Below are 19,930 nucleotides of genomic sequence, written 5' to 3'. Positions count from 1 at the left end.
TTTTGTTAGCAAAGCTGTCGTGTACCGGTGACTAGTACTTCGTTAGTATTGTGCAGCTATGTAGAGCGCCCAGGAGCGTGAGAGGCCGTTCATCATGGTGGTGCATTGGTTGAGCTTGACCAGCGCCTTGGCCTTGTTCACCCGCGCGTAGCTGAGGTACAGCAGCGACAACCACGAGTTGGACAGCTCGTCGTTCTTCACAATGTCCAGCTTGGACAAGATGTTGTCCCATTCCTCCTGGACAAACGTCGACGTCCGCACGTATTCCGTGACTGGCGTCACCGGTAGCATCTGAATGCCGTGAATCATGTACTCATCGGCGGAGAACCACGTCGCGTAGTCGGCCTTGTTGTCGAACAAGATGCCGGGCACCATTCGGGAGCGATACGCTGCGGGGTGGATGGTGTTTGTGCTGTCAAACAGGAAGTACGTCTGGATGGAGCGCACACTGATCTTGGTCATGAGACGACCGATGTCCTTCATGCGTTCGTGGTTTGTAGTCTGACCGAACAGCGCCATGCTGTACGCGAGGTTGATATCCTCGGACGTGGACTCTTCGTCCTTGCCGTCTCCAAGTGTAGTCATACCGTGCGAGTACGAGTGTCCTCGGAACCAGTCGAAGCCACGGAATTTCGGGAAATAGGGGTCCTCACGAGAAGGATTGGCAACGTCACGGAGTAGTAACCGCGTCATATTGTTGAGCTCCCCGAGACGTGTCCATGTCGGGTGCAAGTAGTTTATCACCGAAGCCATGTGCACCCAGTAGCCGTAGTGGTAGTGATGATCGTTGTACACGGTGTTGCCGAAGTCGGCGTTCATATCCCCCGTCACGAACCCCTCGGAACTCACAACGCCTCCCATGATGGCATCGTATTTGAGCTTGTACTTCCAGCTATTCTCGAGATAGGGAGTGATGGCACTCTCCAATTTGGTGACGCAGCGACGCAATAGCGACAAGTCCGTGCCAACAATCACCGGGTCATTGGCCATTAGACACAACGACGCGTATTGTTGCACCATTTTACCGGTGAAGTAGTAGCTCCCGTCCGTTGCTACAGTCCAAATACTCTGAATATCTGTGCGTAGCTTCGTCAACAGATCTTGCTGTAAAGCTGCAGCTTTCGTCAATCGAGATCGTGGATAATGCGTTATAGGAATGTTCCGAGACTCGTAGAAACCCCACGTAGGCGGAGAAGCCACAGTGACAAACCCCTTCATGAGACCTCTTGTGGCCGAATACATCGAGGCATTAACCACTTCAGTGACGCTAGCAGCAGTCAGAGACTTGGTGTGGTGGTCTAACGCGTAGTGGAAAAGTCCTTTAGAGCAATCACCGTCGGTCTTCCACTTGAACGCGTACTTTGAATCGCTGGTGATCTCTACATCTCCTCCCGTGACAATGCAGCTGCTGTGTATGTCCTGTGCATTGGATTGTGTGGAATCAAGAATGACCGAGACTCGGATCACACCGTCGAACGAGCTCAAGCCCTGTAGGATCATACTAGTTGCCAGATTGAGTTGGATGCCGCTTGACTGCGATGAAGTCGGGTACACGTGGATCCACCACTGCTGACCGCTCACTGCAAGGACGTTGAATTTGGTCCCAGAGTAGCGTGTTCCAACACTGACCGAGGCTCCATTGATGGTAGCAATGGGAGCCTCAAAAAGGATCTCGGGGGTAAGACCCTGGTACGTGGCGGTGAAGTACGCCATGCCGCTCACCATGCTGGATTTCAAGGTACCGGTCGACGACGGGGCTTGAAGCTGAACGGTGACGCCCAAGTCTGTCCAATTGGTAACCTGCATATCCGGGATCGACGTCGCGAACTCGAAAGCGGTTAGTTGGATTTCGTTACGCTTCGGGTGCGCATAGTACTTGGCAACGCCGTCTGTGACTCCGCCGAAGAATCTGTTGCGGTACGGATAGCTGAGTGAGAAGCCATACGCGCCTGAATCCTCGACACTGAGTGCAAACGGGTTCGACCAGATGGGTCCAGTAGCATTGGTGGTGCTATCACACGTGACGAGATTGCCCCACCAAGCGTTCGTGGGCACTGGTTTACTACGCATCAAATCTAGATGACGTGGTGTGCAAAAGTTTGACTGCTCGGTAGTTGCATTAACGAGTAGCGTTGGAGACGGAAACTTGCCATGGGGATCCCACGAATCTTTCTGTGCACTAATAAGTGTATCTCCTCGAAAAAGTAGCTGGGAACATAATCCTGCTAGCAACAACCAGGGGCGACGCGCGGTTGAAGGCAAAGTCTGGTGGATGCTCATCGTGAGATCCGATGAGAAATGAGTGACTTCTCCTGTTGAATGCAAGAGGTGTTGGTGCATGTTGCTGCTCTGCTATCTGACATGCGCATCATCCCGTGCTTCACTCCGAAACCATAAGCGCTTCAAATAGCGTGAATAACGCTTGATACTTCATACTTTGCCAACAAGTTTCACTTTCGGGCTCTAGAAATAAAATGTCAGGCAAATGATTAAGCACCATCAAGAGCTCGGGGCTTTCGTTTCGGAGTTCTCAGACACAAATACGATATTATAGTGGCCAGCAATGCATCTTCGCAGATTCTCCCAACAAAGAACGTTCTACCGCCAAATTTTTCCCGCATTCGAGTTTAACGCAAACGGAATTATCACTTCGCAACCAAGCAGAACGAGGGAATTACATTGATACTCCTCCAGGAACGAGCGAATTAAACTAGATTCGAAAAACAAGGATATTGCCACCGACGCCCTTGACTTTCTTGATGGTCATTCGCATGAGGGCAACTTGCAAGTGGCAAGTTGGCAATCTCGGCGATGGATTTAGAATTTGAGCGTTTGTACCGCGCAAATCGCGATGAACATCCCTCGCCACGTAGCGTATCATGCGTGTACATGTATCGCGCTGCCCTCACTTTCAGCCAATACATCCACATTTAGCTGCAACCACCACTTTCTCAACTCCTTCCCATTTGCCAATGCAACAAATTGTTGCCAAGATGGCAGAACGAAATTTGCAATCCGCAAGTTGAAGTTTCACCCCATCTGTTTGACACTTCGGATTGGTCTGCATTTTGTCCAATCCTTGCCTCTTATATCCGCTCGGAATAAAAACGCATTTGACTTGGATTCAGTATTGTCTTCCGCCCTCCTTACAAAACTCCCGTCTGTAGAGATCAAAGCCTCCCGAGCCCAAGTGGATTTCGCTGCTCTCGTTCCGCCGCCATGAGCGACTCCAAGCCGCCGGCGTCCAAAGATCCGACGCTCCAGCTCAGCGTGGACGACGATATCGCGACCGTCCAGACCACGGCGTCCACTACGAAGAAGAAGGAGGATCTGCGCAATGAGAGCACAGGCATCACCGTGGGCGACTCGATGCACACACTGTCAGATGTACGACCGTCAAAGTCCTGACATGTTGCGTATTTTTTCTTAAACTTTATCGTCGTATTTTACCACCAACAGGGCAAAACGATCCATTACTCGGCCGAACGAATCATCGGCAACGGCTCATTCGGCGTCGTGTTCCAGGCCACAGTGGAGGAATCGGGTGAGATCGTGGCGATCAAGAAAGTATTGCAAGACAAGCGCTTCAAGGTGAGTTTCATTTTTTTATTCTTTCTTATATTATTATTTTCTTATTTGGTGTTATTATTTTTTTGTCGAGATTAGAACCGAGAGTTGCAGATAATGCGGCAGTTGCACCACGTGAACATTGTGCAACTTAAGCACTGCTTTTATTGCAACGGAGAGAAGCCCGACGAGTTGTATCTGAACCTCGTGCTCGAGTACATCCCCGACACTGTGTATGGCGTGGCCAGACAGCTACAGAAGGCCAAGCAGTACATGTCTGTCGTGCTGGTGAAGCTCTACATCTACCAGATCTGCCGCTCGCTGGCCTATATCCACTCGATGGGCATCTGTCACCGCGATATCAAGCCACAGAATTTGCTACTTGACCCCAGATCTCACGTGGTAAAGCTCTGTGATTTCGGAAGCGCCAAAGTGCTACAGAAGAACGAGCCCAACGTATCGTACATCTGTTCGCGCTACTATCGTGCCCCGGAGCTGATTTTCGGCGCCACGGACTACACCACAGCGATTGGTAGGTTTTTTATCGCTGTGTTATGTTTTTATTTATCATACGCTGACGATTTATATTTTATTTTTGTTGCATGTGATAATTTATATAGACATTTGGTCACTAGGCTGTGTGTGCGCTGAGCTGCTACTGGGCCAGCCTTTGTTCCCTGGAGAGAGCGGTGTGGATCAGTTGGTTGAAATTATCAAGGTGTTGGGCACACCGCAGCGCGAGGAGATCGAAGCTATGAACCCGAATTACACGGAGTTCCAGTTCCCGCAGATCAAAGCTCATTCCTGGAGCAAGATCTTCCGCTCTCGAACGCCACCCGAAGCTATAAACCTGCTGTCCAAGATGCTGGTGTACGACCCGAAGCGGTGAGTTTTTAAAGAAGTTTGTAACGAATTGGCTGGAGGTTCTTAAATCTGATGCTCTCTATAATTTACAGACGTGCGAAACCGCTGGAGGCTGCGGCGCATCCGTTCTTCGATGAGCTACGGCAGAAAGATCTCCAGCTCCCGAACGACGTGTCGGCCCCTGCGCTCTTTAATTTCACCTTGCAAGGTATGTCTTGACAGCTGTAGCTTTTTGGGTTATTGCTTCGTTGAATAACTTGAGTCTGGTATGTGGATGTCATGGAGCAGAACTCTCGCAAGTGGATGTTAGTACGCGCGAGATTTTAGTACCGACTCATGAGCGAAACTCCACCAACTGGCCGGTCTTAGAGGACGGCACGTGGCCTGATGCGGCTGCTCACGGGACGTCCTAAACGCTTGCACACCCGAGCAAGACATGAAAGGCCCGATGGAAGACAGCAATCAAGTTGACCGAGGGTGAAACAAAATGTATCTTGCTTGTATCTTTTGTGTGGGGTGGCTGTGGTTCTGCAATTTATTGTAGCTTATAAGGTAAGGATGTTGGTTGTCGAGCTGCCATCACGACTGGCCTCGCGAATGCTGGTGAGAGGATGTACTGGCATTTGTCCAAGCAGATGCGCCTCAGGTCCATGACGAAACCCTGCTGAGGTGTGCAGTCGTCGATCTCGCGTAGCTACAGTAGGAAAGAGTCAGTGCGCCTTCCAGGACACAAAGAATATGGGTGTGCGTACCTCCATTCTGCGCTACAGTGACCGAACTGTCCAAGCTCTCTCGTGGTCTGTTGCTACTGGAAGTGAACCCCATAGACGTCTGAGGACGCACTCGCTCGGATTCCGCCGCTTTTGCCCGCTGGAATTGTTCTTCCCACTCCTTTTTCGTGTTTTTAATGTCCTAGTTGGCATTATTTGTCAGTCTTACTTTTATTTTTAAGATCTTCAGTGACGTACATTTCGAATGAGCTCCAGTGAGACTTCGTTCTGTAGGATCAGCTCCGTCAACTCCACGTCGACTAACGCCGATTCATCAAGCAGCTGTGCTTACAACAGAACGGGTGAGCTTTACCGTAAGAGAAAGAGTTTGAACTTACTCCTGAGTGAGATAAACGTCGGGGATTAAGCATCGTATCATCTTGATCTTTTGATGATTCGTTGTCTGGAAGTATTCGAGGAGATTTCAGAACGTCAAGAGATTCTTCCGTCTCTTTTGTTTGACGAAGTAGAATTTCTCGTAGTCGCGCATTTTCTCGTTGTAAACTTGTGTTTTGTTGCTTTGGATAAATGCAAGGTTAGAAATATCGCGACTCATGTAGAATAAAAACTGCATGTCGTACCTCTAACGACTTGACGCGTTTGGTTTCCTGCACTTTAGCTCCGCCCGGATCTCCTTCAGCTCTGGCTAACCGCTTCTTCAAGTCTTGAATCTCTTCTTGAAGGATCGGGATGTTGTTGTTTTCGGTTTGTAGCTGCTTGTTCTCCTCCAACAACGACTCACTCACTGCGTTTAGTTGATGGTTTTTGTACTTGTCCAGTGTTTCCTACCATATTACAATCAGCTAAAGAAGAAAACGGTCAACTATATGCATGCACGCTTACCATCAGCACTTCGATGTGTTTCAGTAACTTCCGGATTGTAGTGTTGGGGTCCGAGGGATCGACGCCCAAATGCGACGTTGACACATTCGGAGACAAGCTGATTTTCTTTTGACCGTCCGTGCTTGTCGAGTCTGCGTCACTAGTCTCTGTGTCATTCTTTGGCAATGGGTTCGCACCGCGCATCTTATCGACGAATCCCGATGTGGCTGGAAGAGAGTTTTCTCCATCACTGGAAAGCGTGGTATTCCCTTCATTCACTGGAGCGCTCCCAGCGTCCTGGGACAAATATTCTAGTAGAATCGGATTATTGTTTAGGAAATCATCGCGAAACAAGCGAACATTGCCACGAGGCATGAGGCTACTCGCAAATGGGTCGATGCCTAGATACAAATAATGTCAGTCCTGATTTTGGCAAAATTATTGATTGATGACTGTACCATTTGAGATCGTAGTTTCCGACAGTGAGGCTGTCAACCTTCCTCGTACTCCGGCAGCAGGTGCAGTAAATGGCCGAGCTCCAATAAATCCATTAATGCTCGGTCGTGCGCTCTTGTGCATTGTAGCAAAGAACTCTTCGGTCAAGTCCTTGTCGAGCTGAGTAATGTGGTCCCCATCCAGCTTCTTGAGACGCGAAAGCGCTCTCACAACCCGGAATTTATACCCTACAACATCGTGCGAACAGGGGTTCCCACCCAGATCCAGTGATTGCAGCTACTAAGCCAGCACAATTATTAAACTTTAGGATGGCAAAAAACAGGTTTACAAATTTGTTGTACCCTCGGTAGACTCCGACAGGTGTGCAATGCTGAGTCAAGATCAGTGATGCGATTTCCATAGACCGAGAGCGTGTTGAGCTTGAGAAGTTTGCGTAGAGGAGAAATGTCAACGACCTTTAGAAACGTCGAGACAGAAGAGTAAGAGAAATGAATTCGATCGATATAACTCGTCGTTCAAACCTGGCTGTTAGCGATAAACAATTTCTCCAGCCCACTACACTGCAAATATTACAACGAGTAAAAGTTCAAGGTTGAGACTCTCCGTACGGCAAATGAATAATTTCAATTGCGCCGTCTCCAACCTGTAGACTGTCGAGTCTTTCGATCTGGTTAAAATTCACGTTGAGCTGTTCATAATATCTCGTTAGCATAATTTAAAACTTTTTTCACGTTATAATTTTGCGAACCTCGATCAGATTGACCAAATACTGGAAATTGTCCAGCGATGTCAAGCGGTTGTGCGACAGCGACAGAATCTCCAGTGACGCCAGACTTTGAGCGCAAGTCTCATCTACCTCTGTCAATTCTTCATCTCGCAGAATCAACTAGTCGTACAATTAATATTTTATTCTCAAACACGACACAGGGCTTTGACCCACACAAAAAAACGTCACCTCTTTCAGCGCCAATAGATCATAGACCCCAGCCCGGTTCATAACCACGTCCGCTGTCAGCGTCGACGTCCTGGGCGTGGCCATATTCCCCCCACGAACCTTAAACTTAATAATCGGGAACTTCACGACGCTTCAAGATCGTAGTTTTTTGTGTACGCCACATAACTTCAACTTCTCCGCAAACGACGTGTAGCCATCTTGTGCGAATGCAGTACGAAGAAGTGTCAACAGCTCCGATACTCCGCCGGCTTAGCTCCATCACAGCTCTCAGCGAAGAAGTTGATGCGTTAAATGTACACAATGGTCGTCGCGAAAAGACGCAGAGTAAAGTGCCGTGGTATCGGTAAGTCATAACGAATTTCTACCATAAAACACAGACTAACCTTGTTTAAACTAGTAACACGTTCGGAGACACTGTCCCTCTTCCGGAGATGCCTGCTGAGCCACTGGCTATGGACCCACCGATAGTCATCCCAGCAGACATTCGACCGCTCCGTAGTAAACGTCGCTATTTGCGAACGATGCAGCTTCTAGATGATCCTTTGGTACCGGATGAGGAGAATCGAGAACTCGAGAGTATAGCAGCTCCAGTTTCCCGCCCAATCCCATTACTACGTCACCAAAACTCAATGTCGTCCAAGCGGCTACTCACAAGCAAGCGAGAACGGAAACTGGCGAAGTCTGAGTCGCATAAAGACTTGATGTCTAGGAGAAACCTGAACCTCTATTTGGAGGAGAATGACAGAACACTACAAGAAAAATTCGACAAGGACAGCCAAGAATTAGTCTTAAGAAATGGCGAAAAGCTCACTACAACGGTAGATTCAGCGGTTTGTTTCATTATTTTATGCCGATTCATTGACTTTGTGACGGTACATTTTACAGACTCCTGAGACTGAAGTTGAAGCGCGAGTCAATCATAATGCCGATGCCAATGGAGATAACGCGACTGCAAGGGCTCTACGCTTACGTCGAATATCCGAAAAAGGAGCTTTTGCTACCCAAAGTAATGGCGACTACTTTGGCAAGACTGCAAAACAGAAATTCTACGCGCAGTACAAGCAGCTTTACTCTCGACCATATTTGTTCATGGACAGTAAAGCTGCTGTAGGTGTGTCTTCTGCCATTGAATCAACGTCGATACTAGACACTGAACGTCCACGAGACGACACAGATGACATACATACTGGTTCCGAGAGCACTTTCGTCCCAATGTACCCATCTTCGTTGGAAATGAAAAAAGTGAGTGACGAACTGAACCCGGCGCGACTCAATTCCAGAGCCTCGTCATTACAAATGCCCATTGAGAACCACCCAGAGCTGCCACTCCGTGATAAATTATCTCCACGAGCGCATTTCCTGGCCTCCTGTGCTGCTAAAAATCAAGTTGTCGTGCCTTTTCTCATCCGCAACAGAAACACAAAAGTGTTTGACTTTTCGTTCCAATCGCTCGGAGATGCCTCCATTTCTGCATTTGCCAAGTGTCTCGTGCACGATTTACCTTACGTGGAAGAAATCAGTGTACGAGACAATCGATTGGGCGACGACGGTCTAAATGAGTTGCTACGAGCTGTGAGTGAAGGCAGTTTGACGATGAATCTCCGTCGACTGGACATTTCCCAGAACCAAATCGGACCAAAAAGTGCTCAAACACTTCAGTCGTATCTCGTGTCGCCAGCTTGCACTTTAGAAATGCTCCACGTAGACAACGCTGATATCGACGACCACGAGTGTGCAGCATTTATGACTGCGTTTGAGAAGAATCAGTCGATCAAACGTCTCTGGATGAGCAGAAATTGCATTGGCAAAGCGGAAAATCTTAACGTTGTCCAGCCGAATTTTACCACAGGCGGCGAAGCTATTGCCAAAATGCTGCACGTGAATCCGGTTCTCATACATCTCGATTTATCATGGAATTATCTGCGTCTTGAGAGCAGCATTGCATTGGCAAATTCTATCCGTGATAACGGTACGTTGGTGGAGCTCAAACTCGCTTACAACGCGTGTTCAGATGCTGGAGCCATGATGTTTGGCGAAGCTTTGCGCTTTAACAAGAGCTTACAAATGCTGGATTTGTCCTACAACAGTATCGGCGTGAAAGGTGCGATGGTGCTGGCAAATGCCATTCGTTCTAACTGCACCTTACGCACTCTTCAACTCAATGGCAACAACATCGGAAGAGAAGGCGGACAGTTGTTCATGGCTGCACTTTGTGCGAACCGAGCCGAGGTCGGGTGTACTGTCGAATTGCACGCATGTAACCTGGGCGCTAATATCATGCCCATAGGTGCATCAGCACCAGCAATTGTGCCTAAAATTACGAGTCAAAGGCCAAACTCGGCAGCGTCACTTGATCGTGGCAATGCAGACTTTAACGTGCTATCTCTGCCAGTATTTAACGCGAAATCCACTAGAATATTCAGTCCAAGAGAACCTGCTGGCAGATATTCGCTTAATTTACGGGACGCTTACGATAAAATGATAGCGATGGAGCTTGTGCGTCTCGCCACAACTCGGAAAGGATGTCGATTCTTGCGTATCGAGTACAAGTCTCCGACCGCTGCCAAACGAGCAATTACGCTGATTAAAAAGGAGAATCTGGTGGTTGAGCAACATAAAGGTGCGGGTACTAACCGCAGCGATGGAGAAGAAACTACACTAGAAACCAGAGGACTGGATGCGCTGTTCTCTAATGTAGATCGAGACAAATCTGGAACGGTGGATCTAGACGAACTTTTGGCAGTTCTAAATCAGATCGGACTTTTTCCTGAAATGGAAAGTCTAGCTTCCATGTTACAGAAATTTGACTACAACAGATCGGGGTTTCTCGAGGAAGGCGAATTTAGTGCGTTCTTCTTCCACGCTGTGTTCCAGATGATTGACGAAGACCAATCGGGTAAAATCGACGCGGATGAAGTCGAGGAAGCGTTCAAGATGTTGGGAATCCACAATTATGACGAGAAAGAAATCGAAAATGCGATCACTACGTACGATATCAGCGGAGATGGCGAGATGGAGGAATACGAATTCGTCGAGTTCATACAAGGCCAATTGCTGGACCGAATCAAGAGTAAACTACTCGGACGAGATGAGGAAGGCGAAGACGACACGGAGGAAAAACCTCCTCTCGTCTCGCTGCTAGATGCCTCGACTCAGAAACCCTGGATAATCCCTGAAGACGGTCAGTTGGAGATCGATTTCGTCTACGATCGTGAAGCTTTCGCCACTAACGACGAGGCGTTTCGTCAGGGCAAAATCTCGCGAGTTGGCCTTGAACTTTTGATCCGAAATATTACGGAAGTAGCCACTTCCAAAGCGGAACAAGATGATCTCTTCCATGTAGCCATGTACGATTCGGAAATCCGACTGACGGCAGCTCAAGCGTATCAGATTCTAGATGCTTGCCATTATTTGAAACCTGAGAGCAAGAAAATCGAGGCAATCGCGTTACTGCTGCCACAGATGCTTACGGCAAAAGAAGCGCAAATATTCGTTGCTAGAACGTTGACACTGATGCAACGGTGTCGTCTCAAAGCTCGAATGGGCAGTGCGTACTCGGTTGTACTAGGGAATCCGACAGCACATTATTCGTTCGATTTGGCCAAGCACAAAGACCGGATTGCATTAAATAAACTGGCAGAAGTCGCTCAGAGTGAGAAACTCTTCTCCAAGCTCCGATCAGGTCGCGCTGACACATCCCAACATGGCAATTGGGAGAATTTCCGCAATGAAGAACTGGATGGCCATAGTATCGTGCTTACCAATACTTTCTTTCATTCACTACCTCGTCGAGGTAAACTGTGCTTCGACTACGTGAGTACCACGCGCCCGAAACGAGGCAATAGGCAGATCAGTGATCGACGGTTTGACCAGCTAATTGACTTGCTCCAAATGGACGTCGTACTGCCCGATGCACTGGGTTCTCTTGGTCCTACACGAGCCCAAAGAGCGAGAGGACAGCGACAACCGAAGCGAATCGGAAAAGACTTGAATGCTGAAGTAAACGAAGAAGGAATAGCTGAGCTGACGGGACTATCGAGGATGAAGGTGAAGCGCACAGCATCCCAAGAGCAATCCGAATTCTGGAACAAGACCCGTGCTTCTATCCTAAAACGTGGCTGGGGCTTCGTAGTAGACCATGCGTACACCTTTCGACTCACTGGGGCCACAAAGGAGAACGTGGGGCTCAAACTGGTGCAGATCGAGTCGGCAATTTGCGATCGTTGGCTCTCGTGCGAACAGGCCTCCAAGATTATTGCCTGTATGCCGGCATCCTTCCACGCTCGACCGGAGACGGCCCGCATTCTCTTCTCGAGGCTCATCGACATTGATAAATTCTACGGCATCTACGACGCCATGTCCAGAGCGGAGCAACAGGTGTGTTCGCATATACTGGGCTGGCTCAACATCATGAATCCCATGGCGCCGGAGCGGTTCTACGCACTTAACTTGTCGGTCTACGACGAGCGCGAGATGACAAAGGTGCTGGTGGATTTGGCTATCGGGGAGCCGGGCGAGAACTGGCTGAACCAGAGCTTCACGTTGGTGCAGGGCGAAGCAGGTATTCCAGGATGGAAACTACCCAGTCGCTGGGAAAAGGAGGACAACAAGGAAGGCGGCGTGAACCGAGCAGGCTTTCTCGAGCTGGAATATTATTCGGGGCAAGACCGAGGCTGTGCCCCCGTGGTCTCGCTGCGAAAGACGCTCATAAAGCGTGTGCTGTGCGGGACTCGGCTCTATTGTCTGTAAAGATTGTAAAATGATCATCACTCTGTGGCAACTTCAATCATAGCAATCTGACCGAGCGATGCAGTGCAGCCATCAAGTCGAAGCAGCTTCAGCGCGACATGTCCGGCAAGATCAGGAAGTGGCTACAATTGCGCGGGAAAGCGAGATTGAGTGGTGGCTGTGGCGATGGAGCCATTTGCGCAAAAGCGGGGATGATAAACACCTGACGGAACACTGTTGCATGTTGAAGAGGGCGCCGATGGATAGGAGCTGTTGAATTGCAACACCAATTCTCAGCGTAACATGGGGCCATCTATACATTTGCCTTTGCATGTAAGGTACTGTACATGTATTGCAAGGCTTCAGTCCATCCATGCCTCGGTAAGGCATGACTCATGCCGCATGAGCTAGTGGCGCTCAGCGCACGCCACTTATGTTGTTGGGTAAATCGATTCGAGGTGTTGACACACCTCTTCAGCCATTCCTTGCGTCACAATGTTTCGGGGGCGGCTTCAAATCGATAGAGATGACTGAGCGGAGACCGCGGGTGTGTGTGGCTTCACAGCACCAGTCAGTGGCTGGCAGTCGTTCGCTTGGCAATCTCTGGCGTTGCCAATGCAACGATGACGAGCTGTGACAACCAGTGTCGTCCCACTTACGCTGTCGGCTTCGACTCGGCAGCCTTGTCAATGACAGTGTCATGTAACTTAACCGTCGTCGGAGTGCTCGATATGCGCTCGTCATGGAATTTTATCATTAATGCAGAATTGAGCTGTGCAGCGCTGTATTAATAGGCATCGGTGCAGTAAGCTTACACGAAGTGCTGTGATCACGAGCGAACACGTGAGCTCCACTACAAAAGTGGCTAGTTTCTGTTGGTGCAGCAAAACACGCGTTGACATGCGTGGGTCCTGTCTCCGTGGCAACCTTACCAGCTCTGAAGTTCAATCGCTCCAAGTTGAAGCCTCCATTGTCGAGGCATGCTTTGACTTTGTGTTGCTTTTTTTAAGAACTTCTTTGCCAGCGAAGATAAAAATTCAATTTTTAATAAAATATACTACGTGTAACATTTTGTTGCACAGCTCATCACGATTTCGAGCGAGTGTTTGTTACATTATCACGGGCTCGTGTGCAGGCTTTGAATCGATGAAGTGTTGAACTGTACCGATAATCAAGCCTACAAAAAGAATGCATAATTCGCGCCGCCCGCCGTCTCTTGTGCTCTATGTCGGTGAAGCACTCGTCCAGCGACTCCAGGAGCAGGAGGAGGAGCTGCAGCAGACAAGCCGAGCGGACCCGCTCAGCTTCGTGGGCTTCCTCGCGTACAGGTGGCGACCGGCCAACTCTAAGGCTCGATGCGCAATGTACAGCTTCCTGAGGAAATTCCTCCGCTACATGTATTGCAGGCTGCTGCATGTATTCCATGTAGCAAGTGTTGCTAGTACTAGTACATGTAGTAGCAACTCGTTACTAAATTGCAACACCCCACTCACTGTATGACGATACTTTCACGACCGAGCGGACTGTTGTGTTTCTGAGTCAAGGTGCTGCCTACAAAGAGAGACGGTGTTGTGCCGTTGAGGCTCAACTTGAGCAGATGGCCGTCTTTTTCAGCAGGCGATGCTTGAAGCAGCACCGAGCGATGTGAAACTACGGTGGAATCCACCGTGGATAGCCATGGTGAAGTTGCCGGCACGGCACGGCGACAATATTGCCTCGGAACAATTCTGCCCCGATGTGAAGTTCTTCTTCAAGGCGGTGTCCCAGCGGCGCCGGCATTGCGAACTGAAGCTGCTTGGTCGTTTGACTGCAGAAACGACGGTTCCTCAATCAATCCAGGCGAGATGCCTGCAGTGGTATTTAGTCAATACCACTGCTTCGTCATGGGTATTATCAATTGTGGACCTCCTGTAGACACATCGGGCCCCGAGACCAAGCTTGCAACTTACCCTTGCAAGTTGCAAGGGCGAGCTGGGTGAAAAGCACTCACGTAGCGAAATGTCTGATTTCAAACCGGCTGGAGAGCAAGTTGTTCTCTTCTCGTCTGGCTAGTTTGTCACGCGAGAAGGAATCAGTTTGAGCGAGAATTCCCTCCGGTTTGTAGGCACAAGTTGTGGTTTGTAGGCACAAGTTGTGCCTACATACCCCACAACCTCCGAGAACTGAGCCTGGCCAGAGTTAGAGAGCCATGGCGTACAACACCGTTGCTTCGCAGTCGAAACAGCAGCACTTCGACGCTAGTCGCTATTATATAGTCGCCAACAAGTGGGTCGCTGCAAAATGCCACGTATTAAATAGATGCAGTTATACTTGTAATTTCTAACCTCTCTCTCGGAGGAGAAGGCCGCAAATCCTTAAAGATGCCTGCGAAATGAACCGCAGCCCTCCACTTCCTTCAGAAATCCGATTCAGTGCAGTAAATCGCCGAGGTAGCCGGGTAGGCTAATGTAAGCAGCGATAGCTACGTATCGAAAGCCACTGGTATACATTGGTTTCTGACGGCATGGACAATGATCAGGGTGCGGCTGATCAAGTAGACTTGAAACAAAAGTTCGAAGGATCCTGTTATTTTATCGTGTGATAATTGGATGATTGAGCGATATTAAGTACAAACTTTAAAGTTAGTATTTGGTAAATTATTTCATTTATCCTTTGTGATGTGCGGTGATGTGCGGGCGACAGGGACAGGGCCACTTGTCGAACGTCCCGTCTGTCGTTGCTCGTCCAAAACTTCGGGTTCCGCTCGAGGTGTGCGGTTCACTTTCGGATTCTCCTTGTGTTGAGCACGTCGACCAGAGAACGAGCGGGAAGCACTTCAATATCAACATCGTCTTCGAGTATGGGTGTATCGGTGACTGCTTGCGACTCGCCTCTGGCACTACGTGACGTTAACAAGGAGAGCGGCAGTCCGCCCCAGTGGCGCCCCGACACCGACAGCGACTCGTGTCTGTGCTGCGGGAACGAGTTCTCCATTTGGACGCGCCGTCGTCACCACTGCCGCGCTTGCGGAGAACTCGTCTGCGGTGAGTGCTCGCCCTTCTCCGTCCGGCTACCAGAACTCGGCTACAAAGGCCGTGTACGCGTGTGCACGCACTGTCACGCGCTGGCCGAGTCCACGCTGGCTACGTCCGACTCGACGGACTCGCTATCTGGGCTTGAGTCTGCTGCTGCGTCCAGCGAGTCGTCGGACAATGAGCAGCTGGGTGACGTTGAGGAGGAGCTTATCTTCCGTGCGGTGGATGTGCTGGCCCAAACCTCACGTGACAAACGCTCCAAGGTCCAGTACCAGTACTTCGTACAGTCCGAGGCTGTGAGCTGGCTTATGGACGCTGGCATCATGTCCAACCGCACCGGCTGTGCTGCGCTCTTCATGCGCCTCGTGGACTATGGCTACGTGACGCTAAAACCCTGGAAGGGATCGGGTCGCAGCGCGTTCTACATCCTGAGCGAAGAGATCGCCATCGAGAACCGCACTTCGCACTATGACACGGCCATCCACTCGGAGACGAGCAAGTGCCACAACTGCACGCAGTCGTTCCAAAAGGCGCTCGCTCCTGCCGACGGATTCTGCTCCATCGACTGCAAGACCAATGCGCTCATCAACCAGTCGGACTCGGCTCGCATCCGCCGGTTTTGCAACTAAGGCTACAGCCTCCTGTCTCGTGACAGGCATTTCCTTTATCTATCGGCGCCCCTACTGGCGACGTCTGTCCTGTATTATAGACTGTTCGATGTGTATTTACAAAGAATTCATGTAGCTAAGGTGTCGGTGCTCACTTGCACAATTGCACCACATCGATAAGATATTTTTTTCATCAGCACATTTCATGACTTAAATTTCCATTTTATTGCAATGCAAGGCGTGCTGTGCTAAATGCTTTGACTATTGAAGCCAGAAGTATTATATCTAAAGTTGACATTGAGCTGCAAGAGAGCGCACGATTCCAGTAGCTTGTCAGCTGCTGAGCGTTTCATCTGTGTCCGACGTTGCATTCTGACCAACGATTCGTAGGCTACGAACAACTTCTCAATCCTAAGACAGAGGCACATCTGTACCAAATTCCAGTGTGCGGTGAAGTGTCTGAACTCGATGACCACTCAGTCACAACAAACATCTATGCCACCCTTTGAGAAACATCGAACGAAGCTTCGCATCCACCGCATTACCCCAAAGCAACTCTAAACAGTCCTCTGCCCCTTATCATACCGGTACGTTGTTGACGCGGTCCGACAGCTTAGGCTGAACTATCTTCATCTCGCTTGGCGGCCACACCACGGCCATGACGCGCGAGTCGATAAGCGCGAGCGGGACGGGGCCGAACGAGTTGCTATCGACACTGAAGGTGGGGTTGTCGCCCTCCACCCAGCACCTGCCCACGGGCACCGTACAGTAGTTTCCGCTGCGGTCCATGACGACATCTCCTTCCAGCGCAGTAAGCCTCTTGATCATAAACTCGCCCGCCGCCTCAGGCGACTCGAGCACCACCACGTCGCCGCGTCGATATCGATATCGAAAATGCACCGAAAATTTGTCTAGCAACACACGGTCGCGCACATTGTCCTGCGTCAGCCCGTCGTTGAGCGCTGGCTGCATTGAGCGGCCCTTCACGCTCGCCCAACTTACGCCCAGTGCGTTCACTGACACGCCCACGGGCAGCCACAGCGCCACCTTCGCCGCAGTCTGCCACACTCCCATCGCGATTGTGTTTTAAACTACAAAACTTCCTTTTGCCTCAGTGGTAATAATTCGCTCGATTTTAGATAAATCGTACGTGATTATCACTTTTAGCGCTTCAACTTGCAATTTTACCATTTCACATGCAAATGTTTACGTTTCTTTTGCAAAAGTTTGCAAGTTGTCTACGAGTCGTTTGTGACTCCGCATACGTGCATGAACGAGTAGAGCGTGGCAAACACGAGGAAATGTAGCAGCAGGATGTAGCCGAACGCCATGTTGCGAGTGATTCGGTGGCCCAGTAGCAGCTTGGCACTTGTCAGTAGGATCTTATCCACCGGGTTGAGATTCGTAAAGCGTTGCTGGTTCTCCATCTTATTGAATTGCACGAACGGATTCATCTTCTCTTCGTACATACTGCGGTAGCGTGCTTCAACGTCGTATGCACCTGCACTGCCATCTTCCAGTGCAGAAAAGTTGGGCTTGATGCGTGCACGTCCAGACTTGTCACCACCGTAGCTCTGCAGATAGCGGATCTTGTGATACAGTTGCATGTTGTCGGTCTCGAGACGCGCCACTGTGTTCTTGTACGACTGCGCAAGCTCTTCTACACGGTTCTTCTCGGCTTGCAACTCTTTCATACGTTCACGGAAGCGATCACGCTGTCCACGAACAATCTCCAGCATTTTACTGTCCGACGAAGTGGCCACGATCGAGGTTGAGCTGTCTGTTGTTGCTACCGCATGACCACGTGAGGACCCAGAGGTTCCAGTGAATTGGTCTTCCATGGCATCCAGGAGGATCTCGGAGCCAATGTCCCCACCAATCACGCCCGCCGTGCGGTTTCGTCGAGCCTTTTCCAATGCCGCCACATTCTCCTCAAGGTTCCGAATTAAAGTCGCTTGTTCTCGAATTTTACCATCACGGTCGCGCAGTTCGCCTTGAGCTTGTTGCAATTGTGTTGTCCGCGATTGAAGCGTCCGCTCACATTCTTGCAACGAGTGTTCTAGACGACGTACACGAGACACGAGGATCTGTTCCACCTCAACTGTAGCCGCTTCCAGACCATCTACAGCTTCGTTGTTCTCTGCTGCGTCGGTTGAGGAAGTTTTGCTCCTTTCCTCGTCCTCATCGACGATATTGTACTCCAATTGCTGCAAAACTCGCAGTTTCCTCGTCACTTCGTGGAATTTCTCGATAGTTGGACGCGATGCCAGCTGCGCTTCAAGGTCTTTCTGAGCTTGTTGGGCATTCTCTAGCGCAAATTTCAGTCGCTTGGCTTCCTCTGTCGCAGCAACACTCGCAGTCGCATGAGTCTCTTTCAGACGGAAAACTTCTTGACGCAACGCAGCGACGACAGCGTCTTGTTCCGCCTGCATCTCACTAACCGACTGCAAGCTTTCGCTGCCTTTATCATCGCTAGGAAGAGCTGACGATCGGGCATCGAAGATCTCCGAAGACGTCGATGCACTAAGCAGCTCTTCCAACTGTTTCTTGAGCTGAGCATTCTCCAACTGCAGCGTCTGTGACAACAATGAGTCCTGCGAGATAGCCTCCATCTCGGCATCAAAAGCATTGCGAGCTAGCCCCGAGCGTTGTTTGTGTGCAAACAGATCGGACTGCATCGCATCCATCTTGGCAAACGCCTCACGCAGCTCAGCACGAGAAGCTTCCAGTTGGCGTTCGTAGTCGCGGCGTTGCTGTGCCCACTCCAGTCGAGCGTTCTCCAGCTGATCTTCTAGCTCTCGTGTACGTTTCTCCACTTGCTGATGCAGTGCATCCTCCCGTTCCCTCGCAGCACTAGCGACTTGCTCCTCCAATTTCCGAATAGTGATGTCCTGGTTCTTTAATGAAGCGAACTCGACCTCGAACTCCTTGAGCTCTCGCTTCAATTTCTTGTTCTCTTCAGCTAAATCGTCGGTTCCTGAACTTGAAGCGACCGCTGCTAAAGCTGGAGCAGGGTCAGGGGCAGCGTAAAGGCCTTTGTACAGCTGGAAGAAGGCGCTCTCAGAGAATTTGGCTCGACGTGTCAAGTTGTCAATTTCCTCCTGGTAGGCCTTGAGAAGTGGCCCCGCTCCTGATGCCTTGTCAGTGTCAGTCGCTAGACGTCGGAACTGCTTCGTCATTTCTGCTAGCTTCTTTCGGGAGCGAACGCTCGCATCTTTCTCGCTCTTCATAGTGCTGCCCTGCGAGTCCAGCAACACGCGCTTACTGTCGAGATCGAAAGCCTTCCAGAACTGAAGCACAGGCAGCACACTCTGCCGACTGGCCGAAGAGCGATGACGCGGACGGGCATCGCCTCCACTGCTTCCTGGAGGCGTCACGGTCGATAGCTCCGTCATCACTTTATCGCCCGCTACTTGAGCCATTTAAGTGCGATTCTTGCGGCTTCTCGACCGCAAAATGATAACTTAAATGGAGATATGGGTATATGGAGGAGATATAAAGCAGTAAGGAGTGTCCAGACGCCCTGTGCAGCGCAGGCGAGACACTTGAAGCGGGATTCTTCCTTTGCTGCGTCGCGATTTGTGTGAGATGCGATTTTGTAGAGAGCTGTCTCTATATAAGAACACACGAATCGCTGCTTTTCAATGCAAAAAGTGAGCAATGGCAATGCGAACGGGAGTATTGGCGCTGCGGACGCTGCGCCAGAGCGGCCAGATGCCATCTTTGGCTTCATCTAGCTATCGGATGTTGTCTACGCACGTCTCCGTTATCGGTAGGAACTCATTTTGATGCGGAAAGCCTAATGCATCCATGCTTTAATCGATACTTATGTCTCTGACCGCAGGTTTACACTGGAAGACCGACGAGACCCGGTTGCGGCAGGTGTTTGCGAACTACGGAACGTTAGAGGAGGCCATGCTGGTGACGCCTGATCATTCTTCCATGCATCTATGGGCGTCCCTGGTGTATTCGACTTTCGACGAGGCGCTGGAGGCGACGAGTGAGATGAACGGTCAGGAATTAGACGGCCGTCTCCTCCGAGTGAGCATTGTGGATCCGCCTACGTTAGGCGAGTAAGATGACATATAGGCAACAAGCTTTCGAAAATTTGGCAGCGTAAAGTTAGTTGTTGTATTGCTATCGCGC

At 50.1% G+C, this 19,930-nt stretch overlaps 8 protein-coding genes across 8 annotated transcripts; 4 read left to right on the top strand and 4 right to left on the bottom strand.

Annotated features, from left to right (window-relative positions):
* Positions 1-42: 42 nt before the first annotated feature.
* PITG_10999 (endo-1,3(4)-beta-glucanase, putative) lies at positions 43-2,280 on the bottom strand (the record flags this gene model as incomplete). Its single annotated transcript, XM_002901743.1, has 1 exon — positions 43-2,280. One exon carries the CDS (start codon positions 2,278-2,280, stop codon positions 43-45), a length of 2,238 nt encoding a protein of 745 aa, XP_002901789.1.
* Positions 2,281-3,163: 883 nt separating this feature from the next.
* Positions 3,164-4,939, top strand: PITG_10998 (Glycogen Synthase Kinase 3 beta; the record flags this gene model as incomplete). Its single annotated transcript, XM_002901742.1, has 6 exons — positions 3,164-3,387; positions 3,460-3,591; positions 3,667-4,099; positions 4,188-4,452; positions 4,524-4,639; positions 4,720-4,939. 6 exons carry the CDS (start codon positions 3,220-3,222, stop codon positions 4,842-4,844), a joined length of 1,239 nt encoding a protein of 412 aa, XP_002901788.1.
* A 37-nt stretch (positions 4,940-4,976) lies between these two features.
* PITG_10997 (uncharacterized protein) lies at positions 4,977-7,518 on the bottom strand (the record flags this gene model as incomplete). The annotated part of the gene is made up of 12 exons (XM_002901741.1): positions 4,977-5,116; positions 5,163-5,343; positions 5,400-5,483; positions 5,540-5,719; positions 5,771-5,986; positions 6,045-6,405; positions 6,520-6,755; positions 6,821-6,934; positions 7,001-7,039; positions 7,123-7,167; positions 7,228-7,365; positions 7,435-7,518. The coding sequence occupies 12 exons, from the start codon at positions 7,516-7,518 to the stop codon at positions 4,977-4,979; spliced, it is 1,818 nt and encodes a 605-aa protein (XP_002901787.1).
* A 1,149-nt stretch (positions 7,519-8,667) lies between these two features.
* PITG_10996 (uncharacterized protein) lies at positions 8,668-12,183 on the top strand (the record flags this gene model as incomplete). Its single annotated transcript, XM_002901740.1, has 3 exons — positions 8,668-9,721; positions 9,803-11,433; positions 11,488-12,183. The coding sequence occupies 3 exons, from the start codon at positions 8,668-8,670 to the stop codon at positions 12,181-12,183; spliced, it is 3,381 nt and encodes a 1,126-aa protein (XP_002901786.1).
* A 2,751-nt stretch (positions 12,184-14,934) lies between these two features.
* On the top strand, positions 14,935-15,999 carry PITG_10995 (uncharacterized protein; the record flags this gene model as incomplete). The annotated part of the gene is made up of 1 exon (XM_002901739.1): positions 14,935-15,999. One exon carries the CDS (start codon positions 15,002-15,004, stop codon positions 15,803-15,805), a length of 804 nt encoding a protein of 267 aa, XP_002901785.1.
* A 364-nt stretch (positions 16,000-16,363) lies between these two features.
* PITG_10994 (mitochondrial inner membrane protease subunit, putative) lies at positions 16,364-16,858 on the bottom strand (the record flags this gene model as incomplete). The annotated part of the gene is made up of 1 exon (XM_002901738.1): positions 16,364-16,858. One exon carries the CDS (start codon positions 16,856-16,858, stop codon positions 16,364-16,366), a length of 495 nt encoding a protein of 164 aa, XP_002901784.1.
* Positions 16,859-17,022: 164 nt separating this feature from the next.
* On the bottom strand, positions 17,023-19,354 carry PITG_10993 (CASP-like protein; the record flags this gene model as incomplete). Its single annotated transcript, XM_002901737.1, has 2 exons — positions 17,023-18,220; positions 18,272-19,354. The coding sequence occupies 2 exons, from the start codon at positions 19,204-19,206 to the stop codon at positions 17,023-17,025; spliced, it is 2,133 nt and encodes a 710-aa protein (XP_002901783.1).
* A 90-nt stretch (positions 19,355-19,444) lies between these two features.
* On the top strand, positions 19,445-19,861 carry PITG_10992 (uncharacterized protein; the record flags this gene model as incomplete). The annotated part of the gene is made up of 2 exons (XM_002901736.1): positions 19,445-19,556; positions 19,629-19,861. The coding sequence occupies 2 exons, from the start codon at positions 19,445-19,447 to the stop codon at positions 19,859-19,861; spliced, it is 345 nt and encodes a 114-aa protein (XP_002901782.1).
* Positions 19,862-19,930: the final 69 nt, after the last annotated feature.

Source organism: Phytophthora infestans, genomic scaffold (assembly GCF_000142945.1).
Source record: "Phytophthora infestans T30-4 supercont1.19 genomic scaffold, whole genome shotgun sequence".
Lineage (NCBI taxonomy): Eukaryota > Oomycota > Peronosporomycetes > Peronosporales > Peronosporaceae > Phytophthora > Phytophthora infestans.
Note: the sequence above shows the minus strand (reverse complement) of the source record. Positions and strands in the feature narration are given on the sequence as shown.